Raw genomic sequence first — 19,121 nt, forward strand, 5'->3', positions numbered from 1 at the left:
TTGTCCTAGATAAATCCCACTTTTTCTTCCCTGAGAACAGCACCAAACTTCATCCCTATCATCAGGCAGATAACCTAACGAGTGATTACCTCTCTTTCCCTCAGAAGTAACTCCTTCACTTCAACATCTCTAATTCTTATGTCATCTTTATGGAATATGTTGCAAAAACAGCAAATCTCTCACACTGTTGCTTTAAGGTAACTGAGAATCTGATCCGCCATGCCCATCTGTTAGTGGGGCAGTGTGTTGAGAAGAAGTTGCCATCTCACTTAGAGGAAATAGTTTGCTCCTACAGCTCTTCAAATGTGTCTGTCACACACAGGAAGCTAAACAGTTCCAATAGATTTTAAGTATCTTAATGGCAAATCAGTTCCCAAGATTTAAAGATCTTGCTAAGACTTAAAGTAATGGTTTTCTTAAGGAGTAATAATCAGAAATATGTAATCTAGTTTTACTATAAAAATTCCAAAGAATAACTGTTTCCTCTGCAACCCAGTCCTAGCAGTGTTTGTAGTGAGAGCCATTTTGTCATGGATCGTGAGTGTACTGCAAAAAGGACACCGAGGATTGTCCCAGAAACACGTTTCCTCTGTGCATGCTGCATTTGGCATATGAAGCAGTATGCATGGAATCTGTTGGGGGTCACTAACTACGATGTGGTTTTAGTATTTTGCCTGCCAAACTCTGCTCTTCCAAATAGCTCAGTGTAAGAAAGGTTTGGGTATTTTTTAGGGAGAGGTTAGACCACACAATGTCTGTATTATGTTTTTGTTTTCCAGCTGAACACACACAAAGTAAAGAAATCCTAATTATACTTTCAGGAGATCTATGTTTCCACAGCACTTCTCGGCTGGTCTGATGCATCTTTCAGTGCACATTTTTTTACCAATGCATTACTTTTTTTCTGTTGTGCCATTCTTCTTCCTGTACTGCTTTCTTTCATTAGGGTCACAGAATTATCAGTGTTCAGCAGCTGATACACACTGGCTGCAACATGCCTCTTTTTTGTCCATCAGAGCTGATATACCCTGGTTGTAACATGCCCTTTTTTTTGCCCACCACAGTTCATAGAATCATAGAATCATAGAATTAGCTAGGTTGGAAAAGACCTACAAGATCACCTAGTCCAACCATCCACCTACCACCAATAACCCCACTAAACCATGTCTCTCAACGCTATATCTAAATGTTTCTTGAACACCTCCAGGGACGGTGACTCCACCACCTCCCTGGGCAGCCCGTTCCAGCGCCTGACCACTCTTTCAGAAAAGTAGTATTTCCTAATGTCCAGCCTAAATCTCCCCTGGCACAACTTGAAGCCAAGTTGATACATTCGAGCCACACAAACCTCATCTCCTTGTTGCGGTCGCATCAAAGAGACTCTGTCGTACTGTCTTCGTAACAGCGCCCACAGTGCATCAAGTCGACCCTGTGGCAACAGAGCAACAGGACTCTGAGTATGATAAAACCAACCAGATCTCATTTATTTCAGTCATACTTGGAAACAATGCATAGTTCAGATGTGTAAGACCAGTAAGGCACACCAAGTTCTACCTTTAGTACAAAACTATATTGTACTGAAGACTAAAAAGCTTACCTTAATTGGTGTATACCACTTCTCCTGAATGACTGGTGAGGTAGGCTTTGGTTTAGGTGGTTTGGGATGAAAAGGTTCTTCTGGTTCTTCTGGGAGTTTCACCACAGCATTTTTTGCTTTTTCTAATCGAGCCCCTTCTTCAGTGGATCCTTTGTCACCCCAGCGAACCTAATTAAAGCCAGAGTTTAGATGTAAATGCACTGCAGGCAAACAACCAGGAAACTATGGCTGAAAAAGTTTAAATCTGGAAGAAATTCAGAATTAACAAGAGAGTAGAAAATGTTCACTTCTCCTTCTTGACAACAAGCATCTTACTTAGATGCATCTGTACGTGTGAGTTTCCGTCTCCGAGAGGCAAACAATCAAGAGAAATGCTGAAAGAAAATTGTATCATACACCACACAGACTGAAAAGCAGACAGGAAATCTGATAAATACCAAGCTACCAGACCTTAACCTGACACTGATGAAAGCCTCAATTTTAGCCACCCCAGATTTACTAACACAGTATGCTTTCCGAGAATCCCAGTTTAGATAGAAGGTGTTACTTGAGCCCTATTGAACAGAAACTCAGTGGTGCTGTTCAGAGGCTTTCAAGTAGTTCTCCATACAGGAGAAAATACAGATGAAGTAGTCACCTGCATAAATAAATGTGCAACATATAACTCTAGGTATATATATCACTGACTTGAGAGCACAAAACATATACAAATAGTTGGAAGGGGATAGTAACCTGGCGTACTGCTGTTGGTGAGACAAATGCCTATTTCCACTTCCCTAGAAGGTTGTAATTACCAGGCTATATAAAGTACAGAAAAACATCTTTCCTCCAAGAAAGATGGTTTTTGCTATGGTAATCTTATTTCGTACTGTAATTGGAAGCATGGTGCAGCAATTATTTTTTCTGTATCCTACAAACAAACAAGCCTAGGGAAGACTCTTACTTTCTCATCTCAAAAGATCATCTAAAAGCCATGGCTAGAGCTTAAAAGTTCTTGGTAAAAGTGGCCCCACTTATGTTAAGTGCAAGACTTTCTGCATCCTGCCTTCTCTTTCAAGCTAGAGTATAAGGAGGATATGATAAACCTAAAGGCAGAAAATTAAGTTCTGACAGTATATCTTGCGTAAACGTGATGTGCTGGTGAGTCATGAAATTGCTGACTGAAAAAAGCAAACCATTCTTACAAGACTCCGCCTACACACTTTTTTTTTTCTTTCCTCCAGGGATCTCCTAACTAGAGATACCAGGCATGAAAAGAGATGAATCAAAATAAGAATAATTGAAGAATACTCACCCTTCCCCTTGGGGAAAGAAATAAGAGCATCACTGCAACTACTTGGTAGGTATATGCCATTTCTATCTTGCTGCTTGTCAATTCAAGCACTTTAAAAGAGGGCAGAAAAAAACAGTGGGATGCAACAAATCTCCCACTGCAAAGGGGCACAAGATTGTTTTGTTCACCAGTAAAAAGAAATAAGCCTGAGTTTTCCTTCTGCTGCTTGGACAGCAGAAGAAGACTGTTCCAGGTCTCGCTAGGGACACCATACTGTACTGAGATTACTATGCAATGGGATGAGGGAAGGCAGCAGCCTGTTTTCTTTGTCATCCTCAGTTCCATAGGCAGAACATGCTGATAAAAAAAGCGAGGAAAATACACAGGCAAGCCACAGTCTGCCCCCTTTCAGACATACAAAATACCCTGGAAGAAAATCATATCGTTTTATCACCATCACCAAGAGTCTGTTACCACAGTAATCTCAATGCAGAGAATGAGAGCAGCAAAGTACAACAGAGCTTGATTCGGTTCGTAATACTACATGTCACCTGTGTAAAAAAACCATCATTTCCTAGAAGGGTTATTGTTTTGAGCCTTTCTGTTATTTTGAATTTCACTGCTTGGCTTGCTTAGTGATTTCCTTTTTTTCACAGGGGAATCCTGTCTCTACAATATTAGAATGGGCTTTCATGTCCAAGTAGACCCTGCTGAGTCATTAAAATGCATCTGTATCTTTCACTGTGATCAATGGTACTTTTACAGTGTTTTTTATGAGGTTGTTAAAATGTATTTTAAACACTGTTAAAGCCATTTAGAGATACATGGTGGATTCCTTACTGATAGAATGACCTTCTCCTTCAGATTGAAACGGCTTCACCAGAAGAAACCAGAATTTGTAGATTCTGACAACACAACTTTGACATTAAAACCTACTGTCTGTAGTGAGTAGGATCCAGAAATGACATCATAAAACTTTAAAGCAATGTCAGAAGACAAATCTAGGAAGAGTGAACATCACTGGCTACATTATTATGGTCTATAGCAGAGGAACAAAAGTAGTGGGGAAGGAAGGAATGAACGTAATTGCCCTGAATGAGACGAGTAAGCATAGAGAAGTAAGGCAGGACTGGTGAGTGGAAATGCAACAGTTTGTTCTCTACTTTTCTCTATCTAAGGAAACTGCTTGAAGAGTCAAGCTGTCAGAAGAATGGCAGAAGAACAGAATGCAGAGAAGTGAGAAAAAAAACCACACAACTGAATTACTATATGAACTGAAAACACTGAAGAAAACGTAATGACTAGATGATCCAGTTTTTCACTGGCCACAGAATCCACTGCCTGTATTTCATGGTCAGGTAAGGAATAACCTCCCTTAGACCTGCTTACTTTCATCATGCTCTGAGACAGTTGTTGTTTGCTGCCTTGTTTTCACACTTACTCTGCCCCACTTCACCAAATGGGCAGTGTGCTCCACTGAGCCAGTGAAAAAGGTATGAGGTGCAAACAGCTGGAAACAGGCAATTAAGCCAACATTTCCCTCAGCCCCACTACTACAGATTCTACAGGACAGAGGTAGAGCTTCATATTTAAATGCTGTGGCATTTAAGGTGAGGTGACCAGCCCCCAGAATTACTGAGTACCCCCAGGTTCCAGAGAAGAACAGAGATACAGTTCCACAGAATAAGGGACCTTTCAAGAGTCTGTGCTGTCACCAGTTTAAGTTGACTTACGTCTATACATCTTTGTCCCTACTACAGATAAAAATGTTTTCTAATCTAATTATTACTTTCTCCTTCTTTCTTTGAAAGGAAAATACAGTATATTTGCCATGTGATAAGAACACGTTTCTTCATGCTAGTGATATTCTTTGTGTTCATTGAGTATCTATCAGATTTCTGTTTCATTGGACAAGATCCTATGTACAAACTGTAATGATATAAATCCTGAAACCCCTTCCTGGAGGCTCATCATGGCTCCTTTGAAAAAAATCCAGGCTTGTTATTCTTTATGTTGGAAAGCACTACACAAAATGGTTTCTGTTTCTGAAAGCTGAGGCTCTTCTAAATTAGCAGTTCTGAATTGCTGAAGGAAATACGTATAAACAATAGAACTTTAAACTTGCACATTCTTCTGCTGCATTTCAAAAGAACTCAGGCAATGCCATTTCTTAGGCTGATACACTTAGAGTTTGATCAAGATATAACTACATGGCCTAGGTGGGAATTTCAGAGAGAGTTTCCTAGATTAAACTTAAAGACAGAAAACTGCTTTGCAAATTCCATAAAGGCTGACTTGATTGTAAAATCTGACATAAGGATGTGCCCATAAGGATGCACATTTTTCATTCTGTTTTAATTAACATGATGCTATCATGTCTCTTCAAAGACAGGCACTGTTGTCGCTGTGAGTTCCTTCGGGATCAAGCCTCTCCTTAGCGTCACCATTGTCAACGCATTTGGCTGGCCCACAGTTGGAGGACTTATGTTTCACTGTAATTTCTTCCAAAACATTCAGAAAAGGCTCTCACTCTCTCCTTCTCATTAGCTTGATGGAAAGAGCATGTCTTCAAGCAGCTATTTAAAGTTCCAGTCAAATGGAACTACAGAAAGCTGTTCTTTCATAAGCAGGGTCAAAATTATTTGATAGGGTAAAAATGTTATAAGGCTTATGTCATTGGGAAAGAAGCAAACATTATACCATTGTATTTCCAGTACACTTGCGAAGTCTTTGTTTCCACCACTTGCAGCCTCAGAGACCCTGTATTTCAGTGACTTATCATCTTAATATTGTACAAACCTCCATCCTTTTAATTCCTCCGACTCCTCGTCCACCATAATAGGAAGCATCCACTGTGGGCCATTTCTTGGTAGGTAAGGGTTCTTGTTCCTCTTCCTGTCAATAAATTCAAACACATTTGCTTTTAAAAGATATTTATTTATTTATTTATTTATTTATTTATTTATTTATTTATTTATTTATTTACTGTCTTTCTAGTATCTTTCATTAGAGTTCACAAAGAAAATGTTTTCCTATCGTAGATGTGAAGGACCAGATTTTTAGGTTCTTCAAATGTTCAGTCATTTCCAAACAAAATCTGGTCATGTTTGGAAATACTCTTTTAGGGGTTTGTGTGAGACAAGGATTGGTGGCATCCATTAGGAAAGTCCAAATGGGGAATCCGACTGTGTACTCTACAGATCATTATACATTTGCCCTCTCTTTTTTGTTTCCATTAATAAAAACATGCAAATCACACATACAAAAAAGAAAAGGATCAGCGGTAGCTTCCTCTACTGAAAATGTAATGCCTGCAAAGAGCCAGATTATCAGCCCCACTCAACTGCGATTCAGCTGACAGCGTTCAGCAGATCTGCAGTAAAGGTTACACAGCCAATCACAGTTTTCTAAGCCAGCCGATGTCAAACTTGCTCTTGGCTGCCTCTGCTCAGTGAAGTACCTTATCATGGCCTTCGCTGTCAGAACACACTTGAATATGTTCAAGCAATTGGCTAAGTCAAGACCGAGAGGCAAAAGTACTGAAGAGCCTCTACTATGTTATTGCTCATAAGAGGGCAAGAAGTTCCCTTATGAGGGTCTCTCAGTGTCTCAAGTGCCAAAGCTGTGGGAACACACAGTTTTAAGTCCTACGATGAGTCTTTGGATTGTCAGGTAAGGACAACTCGGTCTTTCTACTTTCATGTAGAATGAGAAAATGTTAAATTGTCTTGAGGTAAAGCTACTAAACAGTTATATGGATATGAGCTTAAGTGACTTAATTCATGCTAAACTGAGATGACTGAGAACGAACAGAGATGTGGACTTTGGTCACTCTCAGCCTAAGGCTTCTCAAAGGGCAGTTCTTTCTTGTTCAGCAGCTATTTACAAAAGAATACAAAAGGAGCCAGATTTGCAGAACACAAATGAACACAGAGGAATAGTATCATCACCCAGCACGATGAGTGGATTACTATTATACTGTACCTCTTTTGGAGGTGGTGGAGGTGGAGGGGGATCTTTGATGACCTAGAAAAGCAAAAAACATAAAAACATAAGGAATTGCACTGGCAGCATTGAAAAACATGCAGAAGATTTTTTTAAGAGTGAACGATTTCCATCTGAGTCCCCCACATCTGTTCGCAAACTGGCAACCGCTACTGCTACATCCCTTGGGTATTGATTATCAAGGCCTTCTGGAAATTAACACCATCCGCCTGATAGAAAATAAAATCAATTGACTGGCAGACACTCTTCGGGCAGACGTGTCTGCCACTTTGCTTCCTGACCGGATAAGACTCAGTCATTCTAAGTAATAGGCGGTGATGAAATCCTATGGAGTTAATTAGCAAGCCTGGGAGGAAAAGCAGCACTAGGTCTATGTGAGGTCTTGCGTAATGTTGGGCCAAGACGCCTGCTTCTTTGTGCCATGCCATGCTGATGGATAATTTCTGGCCCAATGACAAGTGTGAAATGCCTTCTGGTAGCTCAGGCTTCACCTCTCGATGTCTAGATCATTTCCGCAGATCTCACATTTCAGATCTAATAATTGAAGCATGTAGCTCCTTAACTGCACAGCATGGAGTGCCTGCAAGTGGGAGTTAAGTTTGCAAGGCTTCTTAAAACTGTGACTGGTTAAGGACCACTCAGATGGTAATTCACTTACACCTATTTTTAAACATCTACCTACAGTTTCTTTCTGTTCTCTTTCTCACATACATACTGTAAATCTCAGGGAGTTCCCTGTTACTGACAGGAAACCACCAAACAGTGAACAGAGGGAAAAGGAATGCAGCAAGTTGCTTAAATGGCGAAGGTGGAAACTGGAAGTGCAAGCATTCATCCTTCCCCAAGAAAAGGAGGCTAGTCAAGCTAAAAAGAAGTACTTCTGTGATATCAAGGCATTTTTTATGCTTGAATATTATGTAGAAATGATTAAAAAATATGAATCTAAAGGAGCCTATTTCTGCTGTGCCATAGCCCATGGAAAATTGTCCACAATGGCAACCATATACTTCTCCTTAATTAAAATATGTATAATTTTCTTCACTCTGTGTTATTAATTACAGTGCTTTCATTGACTCTACCACTGCCTACAGATAATCTGTAATATCACAGATGGATATCATCATACATAAAAGAGCATATCTAACTTGACCAATAATCAAGAGTTTTCCTTCTTATCTTACATTTCAAGTCACAGTGACACCAAGAGAGTTATTGCCCAAACAAGCTGTGTACTTTTTGCACTGGATACAGACATTCTATCAAATAAGACAAAAAAAGTGATGGCCCTGTTGGAAACATGCTTCAGCAGTACTTTGGGTTTAAGATACTGACTTGTTTATTATGCTTCCAGTGGATTGGGAAGTCAGTTATGAATTTTAACAAGACATCCCTTTGCTGTAAGATGTTGCAAAAAGATACCAAGCAATTGTTTTTCCTTAAGCGTTTCTGACTGTTTTTTCCCACCAGCCGCCAGGAATTCTAAGACTACTTCACAGAAATCAGCTATTTAGTTGGTCAGACATTCCTGAAAGCCAGATTGCAATTACTGTCCTAACTTGAGAGAAAGAATACAGAGTGATCACGGCAGATTCTGTGAGATACTTGGATGCTGAGCAAGATTTTCCACAGCATTAAAACAGTAAACAGTAAAATGCCACTTTGAATGTACTAAGGTTCATGTTCTCTTATTTATTTAATTCTCATTTTTCATTCGCTCTTGCCTCTCTCCAACCATTACCCCCAAAACACCAGTTTTCCTGCCAAGACTGCTAGCCACCCAGGGCAAAAAGGCCAAGCTAGCTGCAGACTTATATAAACACATATTAAACAGTATTATCACCACACTTTCTACAGCTGTAAGATTCTTAAGTTCTGCAATCTCTCCTGAGCAAAGACAGCTTAGCATAGGAACCTTCTTTGTGGCGCATGCTACAGCTCACTTGAGCCCTTCACCCATTGATTTTGATGGAATCAAAATTTCTGCCCCAAGGAATCAGTACAAACTCTATTTGTTGACCTCAGTGGACTTCAGAAGTCATGAGTCGGCGACAGTTTCTGTTTGACTCTCTGCACAAAGGATCCAATCCTATGGCAGCTGCTACATTCCCTGAAGTTATAGGGTAGACCCAATTTGAAACTAACCAATACATTAATTAGCTGCTATTTCTAATAGCTTCAGAAAATGAAACTTGCTTTAAATGTGACAGTGGTGTGAGAAAATAATCTGCTTTGAGTAGCAGATACTCACCCTGCTGACAGAAGTGGAATGTAAATGCCTGCATCCTTATGTTTCCACAGGCTCCTCACACACATTCACACACACACAAAGAATATTCTCAGTCCTGTCTGATATTTGAAGTGAAATGAGTAGAAAGCTATTTCAAAAAAAAAAAGGAAATGCAAAGAACCCATGCAGTTTTGGCAAAAACAGTGCAAATGTAGCATGAAGCTGCAGTTATTGAGGATTGTAATATTGCTGAATTCGCTTTCTCTGAATATGATTCAGATTGGACAAGTAACGAAGACTCTGGATAAGGTTGCTGTCTTGTTACCCGCATGTAGAGATGGATTTCTTCCTAATTCTGTTTTGTTTTGTTTTATCATCATTGTCACCAGGCAAGCCTGCATCTCTTTTATGTAGTTGCAAAGAAGGAAGACTTGAGCTTGGAGGAAAGCCGATTTCTTCCAAAAAAAAAAAAGAAAAAGTTAGTTGCTTCAGGCAACAGTCCCTTTGATCTGCTCATTAACACTTATCAAATGTTCGCATGATGTGGGCATTAGGAAATGTCAGCACCAGAGCCTGAAGCCAGCTTGATGTGATCATATGTTCTGATATTGAGGGAAGAGTGAAAGAACTGTCAACAGTGAACTGCCTTTAAAAGAAGGGGGGTGGGAGTGGAAGAAAAGGGAAAAAGAGAGAAAGAAGATAAAGGAGTCCCCCACCTCGAGATGGACTTTGTATCAAGGATAAAGCAGAGTGCCCAAACCTCCTGCAGCTCACAAAGCTATCTGCAAGCAGTAGAGATTCACACACTCGTGTGGCTCTGGACACCCATTCTGTTCTGTCTGGAACACCTTTCCCTTCTCTCTTTTCCATTTGCTTCTGAGGCACAGGACATAAGAGTTGAGGGCTGCTGCTTTCATCCTTGCTCCTGGTCTTTGTCCATGGAACCAGACACCCCACTCCACCAGGGCTCAGACGAAGGGCAGAGGACCTCCTGGCTGCCCTGATGTGCTACTGTCTCCTCAAACACACTGGCACCAAAGCCCAAATGTACTTAATCCAGAAGTGGTAATAACATGTAACATGAGAGCCTCAGAGGCAGAATAGAAGGAAAAGAATGGAACCACACACAGGATAAAGATCTAAGGAAACAGACGTCAAAACAACAAGAAATGAAGAAGTCAGAATGTGGTAATAGGTTCAGTGTAAGAGTCTGTGGTTTTGGATCTCAGTAATGTTTTAGCAAACAATGACTTAAAAAGATCTTTTATTTTTAAGGAAGCAGATAATACCCATGAGAGGTGGGAAGAAACAACAGGGCACTAACATTTAAAGTGCTGTGATTTTACTGCTCCCACAGAAGTTAGGCTGCTTTTTAGTAACAATTTATGAATCCATAGCCAAAGGCTTCCCTAGCAGTAGCCAATCACATACCAAACACTATATCCTGAGAAGATACTCAAGGTTAAGTGTCTATTCCTCAGAGTAAACTTCAGGGTGCAACATCTTTAATCATAAGGTGAACTACAATCGAGGGACATTTCCTTACCTCTTAGTGCAGCTCTTTGTGGAGATGTTCGAGTGAGCTCCACAAAGGAGATGAGACCAGACAGAAGCCTGCCTTAATGTCACGGTGCATCTGTGTGCACCCAAGGTACTATTTTTGCTCTGCAATTCATTATACAGTGAAGCTATTTTAGTTAATTTCAGTTACAGAGCTTTATATTTTTTTTATGTAGAACCTTGATATAAAAATCCAGAAAGCACCTTTCTGATTGTCTTTACAGCATCATCACAGTGCTCTCACGAATTCTTGCTCTCAAGAGACTGAGGCACTCACTAGTCACTATTTACTGTAATGGGAGAAATATGACGTGCAATATATGAAGATTTGCCGTACAATGGGAATTAGGAATTGAGGTGAGACAATTATTTTAAAATGAGAAAATGGGAAGCTTTCTTCCTAATAATTTTGATTTTTCCTGTTCCATGGGAAGGTTCATGATATAAATTATTGTTGAAGGAAAACAACAAAAAGCCTTCCTAGATTTCTTATGGGACTTTGATATGGAGAATGAGACAGAAGAGTGCTTTTCATCAGAGCAGAGCTTGTAGCTTTTGAGTCAGAAACCATGAGGAAGGAACCAAGGGTTAAAAACTTCTTGTTCTAAGATAGCATGGGGTATAACAGAGACCATTCCAGACAAAGCTTTTGATTACTTTGGCTGTCTCTGGACCAGGAGAAGGCAACTTTCGCTCTTGCCCCCGTTTCTACAAGCCTGAGGTAAGAAAAAGAGTGCAATAACAGCCTGGGAACAATCTCCAGTTCTCTAGTCCTCAGTGCTGTCGTTGACATGGATCAATACTAAACTTCACCAGTTTAAAAGCCCCAGCACGCAAGGAGATGGACTGAATGTTAGTGGAGCAGCACTGCTGATTGCTGCTGGAAGGATAAAGAGCGTTCATTACTCAGATGAAAAGAGATGTAATGTGTGCAAGATGAAAATTTAATTTTTTGCAAGGGATTATTAAGACAATAAGGGATTTCAAACTCGAGAGCCCATAATGGACTACAAATACCAATTTTAGCAATAGTACTTTTAAAATGGTCCTTGATTTCAGAATAACATCTGTGTGCCATTATGGCCAACAACTTTCAAATTAAAGAGAACAGGCTTTTTTCAGAGATTTCACAGAAATACACCACATCTGCTCACTCTGTAGAAACCCAATGAGCAGCACAGCAGCCTGCTGGAACTGCCTCATGGTGTGCAGGTCTCTTAGAAAGCCAGGAGTACTGCTAAGGGCGCAGACCACAGCATTTAACCTGGTCTCTTCTTGCGTATCACTAATGAAAGAAAAGTGCCTCAACAGATGGCTTCTGTCATATGGAACTCTCCTGTTACTTAACCTATTTCCTGCCCTATCTGTATTTCCCAACACATTTTGAGTTATGGTTGTGAGTCACAAACCTGGTGACTTTTTTTAACAGCCTCTACTCACCACTTTGCAGCAGAGGGGCCAGAACCACCAGAGCAGCCCCAGCGCTGCCAGAAGTAACAGCACAAGCACAGCAATAAGTGCTGCTATGCCACTCGACTGTGGAGAAAGCAGAAAGACAGCACATCAGGGAATTTTGCAAGGAATTTCTGCCTGTTTTTCCCACTTGTCCCAAAACAGCTTCCCACTGGCTGATACAACTGAAAAAAAGCTGTATTTACAAGAAATACAGAAATGCATGCCTCAATGCCTATGTGCAGTGCATTTTTTGTTTGTTTCCTCTGCAGCACCATTTGCAGAGGAGGCTGCAACTTGTAACTCTCAGACACCAACTAGCCATCAGCTGCTCAGCCATCAGAATTAGTGAAACAATTCTATCAGTGACCCATTTCTTGCAGTTGCCCATCTGCTACTATGGAAACAGCACTTCTCTGTGCATGGAGCTTTCTTTGCTGCAATATGTATGAAAGACAAAAAAAAAGGGGGGGATCATCAAAAGTTCTACTGTTTTTTTCTGTCACTGCACATCTGCACTGATTCTGTGTGCTGTAAGTTAGAACTTCTGACCAAAGAGAAGCAATATAAGTAGAGGGAAAAGTCATTTTGCTTTTACCAGCAATTTGGCATGATCTGCTTTGCAGCAGTGCTTTATTTTTACCTATGTCAACCACCTCAGCAGCTTTTAAGGGGGCATGGAAATAAACTCATCGTGTACTGATCCTTCTGAAAGGACTCAACTAATGAGAAAAGCAGCCCACTGGTAGCTCCAGCATCCTCCTGTGATTGCACTCTCCCTACATTATCATGCAGAAAGGCTGCTCATAGTGTATTGGTGTAAGATTGCAACGATGAATAGGCCCTTAAACAGAGAAACACAGTTTGTATAGCATGTGTCTCTTCAGCACTGAATTCATTCAGGCTTTCTTCCTGAAACATAAGGGCTGAACCGAGATAACTTTGACTCCTTCAGCTACGCAAGTGTTTAGTTCTAAAATGAACAGAAAAAAACCTTTATTTTTTCTCTTTTAGGTTAATTACCAAGGAGTGATGAAAATACTGTTGGAAAAATACATGCTGATGAGCAGAAGGCACTGTTTTATGTGCTTCTGTGCCTGATGAGAAAGCTGCACATAAGTCACACTCCTCAGCTTCAATCTGCTCCCATGGATCTTCCAAAGTGGAGATGTTCTGGGATGGACCCCAGGTGACTGTGTCACACCTGGCTCATAGGACACGATTATGCTTACAGTGAGCAGGTCTCTCATGGCATGGACACTTCCCAATATTTGAAAGCCACAGCTGCACACTTCGGTAAAGCAATTTGGTGTAATATATTTAGCAAAATACAATTTGCGGGCCATAGAAAAACATAAGCCCAGCACAGAGAAGGAACACACAGACATTGCGTGGATCTCGGGGCAGCAGCTGAAAGAGAACTTGTAGCCCTCGTCACCCACTTTATCAAAGAATTCAAAGCATGTGAAACTTCCTGTGGAGTGCTCTAGTGTTATAAAACAGATTCTAAGCATGTCTTGAAATACAGAGAAAATTACTTAGAACACATATTTATGCATGATTCTATGATTCTTTGAAATCATGCATTGTTAAATTCTCTATATTCTGTGTCTGCACAGGTGTGTTTCTAGTAAGGTGGATTTGTGCATTCTGAATATGTAACAGACTTGCCATGCATTGAGGTTCTCTGCGCTGGGAAGTCAAGCAATGATCAAACAGGAACAGAAACTCCACTTCTGCATTTTACTTGGAATTAATGGCATGAGATATTTTTTGCCAGAAGCGGTAGAAGCCCCATCCTCAGAGACTTTCAAGATCAGGCTCTGAGCAATTTGATGTAGCTGTGCATGTCCCTGTACATTGCAGGGGAGTTGGACTAGATGACCTTTAAGGGTCCCTTCCAACTCAAATGATTCTAAGATTCTATGATTCTATTTACTTACACACTCTGAAGCGGTGATTGTCAAAGAGCTCGACATGAAAGACTGCCCTTCATTCAAACTCACCAAAACTTCTATAGTTCTGGAAAGAAAGGGAAAAACAATCAGCAGCCATAAAGCAGTCAGTAAAGGCACATACATGCTACGGAGGCACTGGGATGCACAGACTCCATTCAGCAGAGTGGGTGTTCTCAGACAGGTGTCCTTAGAAACCAATCCTTGCTCATTTCCAATTGAGCTTTCTTCAATTCACGCTGCTTAAAATTGAATATACCAATAGCTTGCTGTGTCCCTCTGGGGTTGTGTTGATGACTGTTACAAATAATTTCAGTCTTCTCAATAGAGAGCTGAGAATATCCCTTCTCTATTCCACATAACATAAAATACTCCCAAAAGTTTTACATAAAATAAATTCTGGATCAACTGTAAAGATAACATTGTTTTGTCTATTCCATAACCATCTCTTTAGTCATATGCAGACATTATGGATAAAAATGTCGAATAATTATAAATGGTCAAGACTTTCTATAAATAGTACATAAACACTGCACGCAAATAGTATGTGGTTTACATTTTACAAATTAACCCTAGAAGAAAACAACACATGGCGAATGTTAAACAGAAGAGGACTCTTCAGCATCTCTGGCTTGGATTCCCAAGATTCAAACAGTTTATGTTATGCATAGATGTAATTAAATAAAAATATAGATATCCATGAACTAAAATGATTAATCATTTATAGCGTTCTTTTTAGATGTCATCAGTTTTTATTCTGGCACAAACGCTTTAGTCAATATGGAGTTCAGAGCTATTTTAACTAATTTGGCTAATCTCTTTTTCAATTTAAGTAAAAATGAAGTAAGTTGCTTCCACTAAACTCATTTTTAAATGGTCTGTGTTATGAATAATTGATCTAACAGAAAGAATAACTCTAATTTACTCCTAATTACTACGGGAGCGAGTGAATCAGAACAGATAAAATAAAAAATTAATTAAATTCTCTCCCAACTAAATAAAGCAAACTGCAAAAAACTTTGGTTTGTGATGAATTTTTTAAATGCCATGCTTTTTATTTTTTTTTTTTTATTTTCAATTTCTCACTTTGCCACTCCAGTGAGAAATGCTATGGGAAACTTTAACGTGACAATTCTGCTTGAGTGTGACTGGCAAAATGATCCTACTGACTTCAGTGCAGTGCCAGAGGATTTCACTCCATGCCTTTTGTTAAATGGAGAAGAAATGTGTATGTTTCAGCTCTTCAATATTTTGAAGATTTGCACATCATAAGCACAGCACACAGTGTTTTTCTGTCCAAGTCACTGATCTACATCCCAGTAAAGTTTCCAGCGTCATGGAGTCATATCGTTTTGTACTCTGATCACACCACTGCTCTAACTATGGCTGTACAAGTATAACTGAAAGCTAAACTCAGCCTAGAAATAAAGAAGAAATCACAGCACAGCGAGTATTTTTGATTGCAGCTTTTCAGTTAGGTCAAAATCCAAAGAGATTGTTCTCATACAAGCTTCATTCTCCCCCTTCAGCCTTGTCTTTTTAAAGCATGAGTCAGAGAGTAACATGCCACAGGCTCCACACCAAATTTTGGACTTCGGTACACCCAAAAAAAAGGCACTCATTGTGGTCATGTTTCCAAAGAACAAAGGCCATTCAGCCTTTATACTTTTTCTGAACTTTCCTAAGTAATGGTGGGTGCTTTCCCAGTGACAGATGCTATAATTGGGATTGTGTTGCTTGGTGTGAATTCCGGTTACCCTTCCAACCACGCTATATCCAACTGTAGTACACCATGTAATTATGATTTTTAAATTACCATGTCATGTTCTTGAAGTCTATGAATCTAAATCCTTACATACCTTGTGCATTTTTTATTTCCCATAATACTTTAACTGTCTAAATACATTTTTGCTTTTCCTCATCTCTTTTGTCCTTGCTTGGAACCATTTCCCTAGTCTTTTGTGGGCAAAACTCCACTGAGATCAACAATAGCTGCCTATGCACTGGTGAAGAACTTCTGGATTTGGCCAGAAACGTCTGACTGCAGTTACTTGCAGCTATTGGGATCCAATTTCCAAACTGCTTCCAGATGCCTTTCTCCCGTTCATTAAAAGAAAAAGAAGTGAACATGACTCCTTGATTTCCTATAGATATTCTTCTGCTATCCAATCAGTTCCCTCTGCTGCTTGGATATATCAGCCTTCCTCCTGACTCCTGCATGTTTTTCCTGGTCAGGAATATTTTAATATTTTCTAATACCATTTCACAATGTTTTTTACCCTCTGGCATTTTGTTGAGCTGTCTGACATGCTGCTACCAGTCCCAAATGAACATGGTTGCAAAGGAAGGTGCATCAGTGACTGACTGCCATTGCCAGTACTAGCTGGGAATTCCTGGACCTGTGACTTGGGTATTGGGTTGTTTCATATTCCCCAGAAAAGTTCCAGCTTTCAAGACTAGTCATCAACCCAATAAATTTCTCACAGCATTTCTCTCTTACACGTTAGTGCTTGAAGCAAAAGTCACTCTTTTTACTCTTCCCTCCCCTGTGTCATGCATCATATTCCTGCTGCAACATAGGCTATTTTCTTCAATTTCTGTGGCCAGTTCTTTCTTGCCACTGTACAGAGCACATCTACTTGTTGTTCTCTAGCAGTGCTTCCATGTCTGCCCTATTTGTCCCTGGGAGCTTGATGGGTCTAGGCTGAAACATGCAGGGCTTGTATCATTCAGTGAATAGGAAACAAAGCTGTTGTTCTTGATGTTCTTCACTGGCAAACTGAACAAAGCAGGAACCTCAAAGGCTTTTGATGAAACTGCACAGAAAATCATCTTCAGCCACACTAAGGAAAAGGAGCATTGTCCAGGTATCATGCAGCTTTCAAGGATCTATGAAAAATGTTGTATAATAGCTAAGAAAGCCCAGATGAGTGGATTAACAGTTTGCAACACAGAGCTGGCCTCTGATAAGCTCTGCTCATGCAGGGTCAGTTATTACAGTTAGAAAAATTGGGAGTATACCAATAGTTGAGGAAGTGTTACTGAGTAGGATCCTATTACCATCACTAGGACTGAACTCTGCTGCCATGAGACCTAAAGATCTGATCTTCAGTTATGCCATTCCAGCAGTACAACAGGCCCCAGAAAAGGGCATTGATAACATAAGAGTCTAAATGAGAACTGGGCCCAAAGCTTAAATTCCCACTGACTGCAGTAAGAGGAGGCTCCATGTCCCCAGTGCCCATTCACTACCACCAAGCTTCACAATCCCCTGTCCTTTCGCTGTCAGATTTCTGACAAATATCCCAGGCAGCAGGATCACTGAACACATCAGCTCTCAGTGCAGATACCATGCAGTAGGAGCAACTCGTTTCTGTATCAGCATCCATTTTGATACACAGCTGCAGGGATGAGCCATTGGAGATTGTCATAGGAGTTGATCATATTCATTCAGTTCTAGAAGCTACAGAGTGAACTCATACAGATAATTATCTCATCTTCAAAAGGATGAACCTGTCTACATGCAAAACCACTTCCTTCCTGAAACTGTCATGTCTGTAGGGTAGAAGGAGTGCAGTTTTCTCATTTGTTCTGCATCTACCTGTGTGTACTTCTGTTTCCTAGAAACAGAACCCTTCAAGTTCAGAGCTCAACAAAATAAGAACCTCGTTTCTTCTATTTGCATACTTGCAAATATCTAAGGGAAAGCCCTATATATCTTGTTTACTGTAAACTGTCAATGTGCGCAAGGCATTTAGCCCAGCACTCTGCACAAACTGAAAACATTCTGAAAACAAAATGACATGCAGAAGTGGTGATAGGTTTGGGACTCCATCATTTCTATTGGGTGGTTGTCAGTATTTTGTGAGTATTGCGTTCTTCAGTAAGGCCCCAGTGAAGCTCAAGGCAGCTAAAAGCAGAAGCTATGTCAGCTGTAGACCGAAGCAATATAGTTTATGAGACAGAAGAGATTTTGCATGGTTGGCTTAGATCAAAAGGGAAGGAATAGCAGATTTTGGTCAGCTATCTGTAAGACTATGGTGGAAATGATCAGAAATACTTTTTAAAACATCTCAGCAGGCAGTGAGTGCCTCATTTGTAAGTCTTTGTGGCTGCCATCAATTATTTATGTGATTTACGTGGTTTTCCACAGTATCCTCACCGCTTTCCAAACACACAAGAACGATCGTCCCTCCTTCCATTGATGTCTGTACAGAGTGAGACAACAGAAGAGGGATGTCAGTGTCCCAGCCCAGGACTGTAAGAAGTACTGTGAGGCCAGCATCTGGATCCTCGCTGTGCTTAAGTCACTGTGGGGGTGAGCACACTCAAACAGCACAGTGACATGTGCAAGGGCACTTTTTCCCTGTAGTAACATGGAGCTTTTGGCACAGCTGTATATTTGCAGGGAAAGGCTGGAATGACGCTAGTTCTGTACGAGCACAAAATGCAAACAAATGTTGAACTCTGCTATGGAAGCTGCTGCAAAACAGAGCATCTCCTCAGGTCAACCCTGAAGAAAACCCACAAAGTATCAGAATGTGTCAATGTTGCTGTGGCAACCCAAACAAAAACCTCACCTCTGCTGTCAGGCAGTCGGTGTGCTTTGTGGTGTGGATTTCGGTTACACGGGGAGGGGAAGCAGACCCTGAGGATGACTGTTAGAGATTCTACCAATAGATGCTTGAGTAAAGTCGAACCAAAGAGATGGCAAATTTGAGTTAATAACTGTGTGTAATTAACACAGATGCATATATTCATGAGTTTGATTGTTTTTGTGAACTGCAGGTCTGATGTGTAATTTGCCATACTTTTAGACCTGTTTTCTTATAATAGGAAAAAGCATTTTTATTTACAGCTCATAACCCTTAGTGTGGGTAGGATTTTCCTGTCTTTTGTCAGAAAGTATCACTTTGTAGATGAGAATTAATACTGGACAACTTCATCTGGTAGAGCTTCAAAAAAATGTTCTTCTTTATGACTCGAGTTAACCAGAAGACTCTTGCAACTTTGAATTGCATCTATCCTGGACCACTGGCTGTTCTAATCCAC

At 40.3% G+C, this 19,121-nt stretch overlaps 1 protein-coding gene and 1 long non-coding RNA gene across 26 annotated transcripts in view; one reads left to right on the forward strand and one right to left on the reverse strand.

The window, feature by feature from the left end:
* Positions 1-5,663, forward strand: part of LOC110397876 — a 295,332-nt gene extending 289,669 nt beyond the window's left edge. For all 24 annotated transcript variants that reach the window (XR_002438056.1, XR_002438026.1, XR_002438028.1 and 21 more), the window contains 3 exons: positions 2,821-2,936; positions 4,049-4,228; positions 5,259-5,663. This is a non-coding gene — a long non-coding RNA (uncharacterized LOC110397876). The remainder of the gene's footprint in view (positions 1-2,820; positions 2,937-4,048; positions 4,229-5,258) is intronic.
* The window catches only part of ANTXR2 (anthrax toxin receptor 2), a 107,307-nt gene that overhangs the window by 40,089 nt on the left and 48,097 nt on the right, over positions 1-19,121 (reverse strand). For both annotated transcript variants that reach the window (XM_021394834.1, XM_021394833.1), the window contains 6 exons: positions 14,058-14,136; positions 12,103-12,198; positions 6,855-6,896; positions 5,670-5,765; positions 1,598-1,765; positions 1,349-1,429 (listed from right to left, as the gene is read on the reverse strand). In XM_021394834.1, the coding sequence (XP_021250509.1) occupies positions 1,349-1,429; positions 1,598-1,765; positions 5,670-5,765; positions 6,855-6,896; positions 12,103-12,198; positions 14,058-14,136 (562 nt within the window). The remainder of the gene's footprint in view (positions 1-1,348; positions 1,430-1,597; positions 1,766-5,669; positions 5,766-6,854; positions 6,897-12,102; positions 12,199-14,057; positions 14,137-19,121) is intronic.

The sequence above is a fragment of the Numida meleagris genome, chromosome 4 (assembly GCF_002078875.1).
Source record: "Numida meleagris isolate 19003 breed g44 Domestic line chromosome 4, NumMel1.0, whole genome shotgun sequence".
NCBI lineage: Eukaryota > Metazoa > Chordata > Aves > Galliformes > Numididae > Numida > Numida meleagris.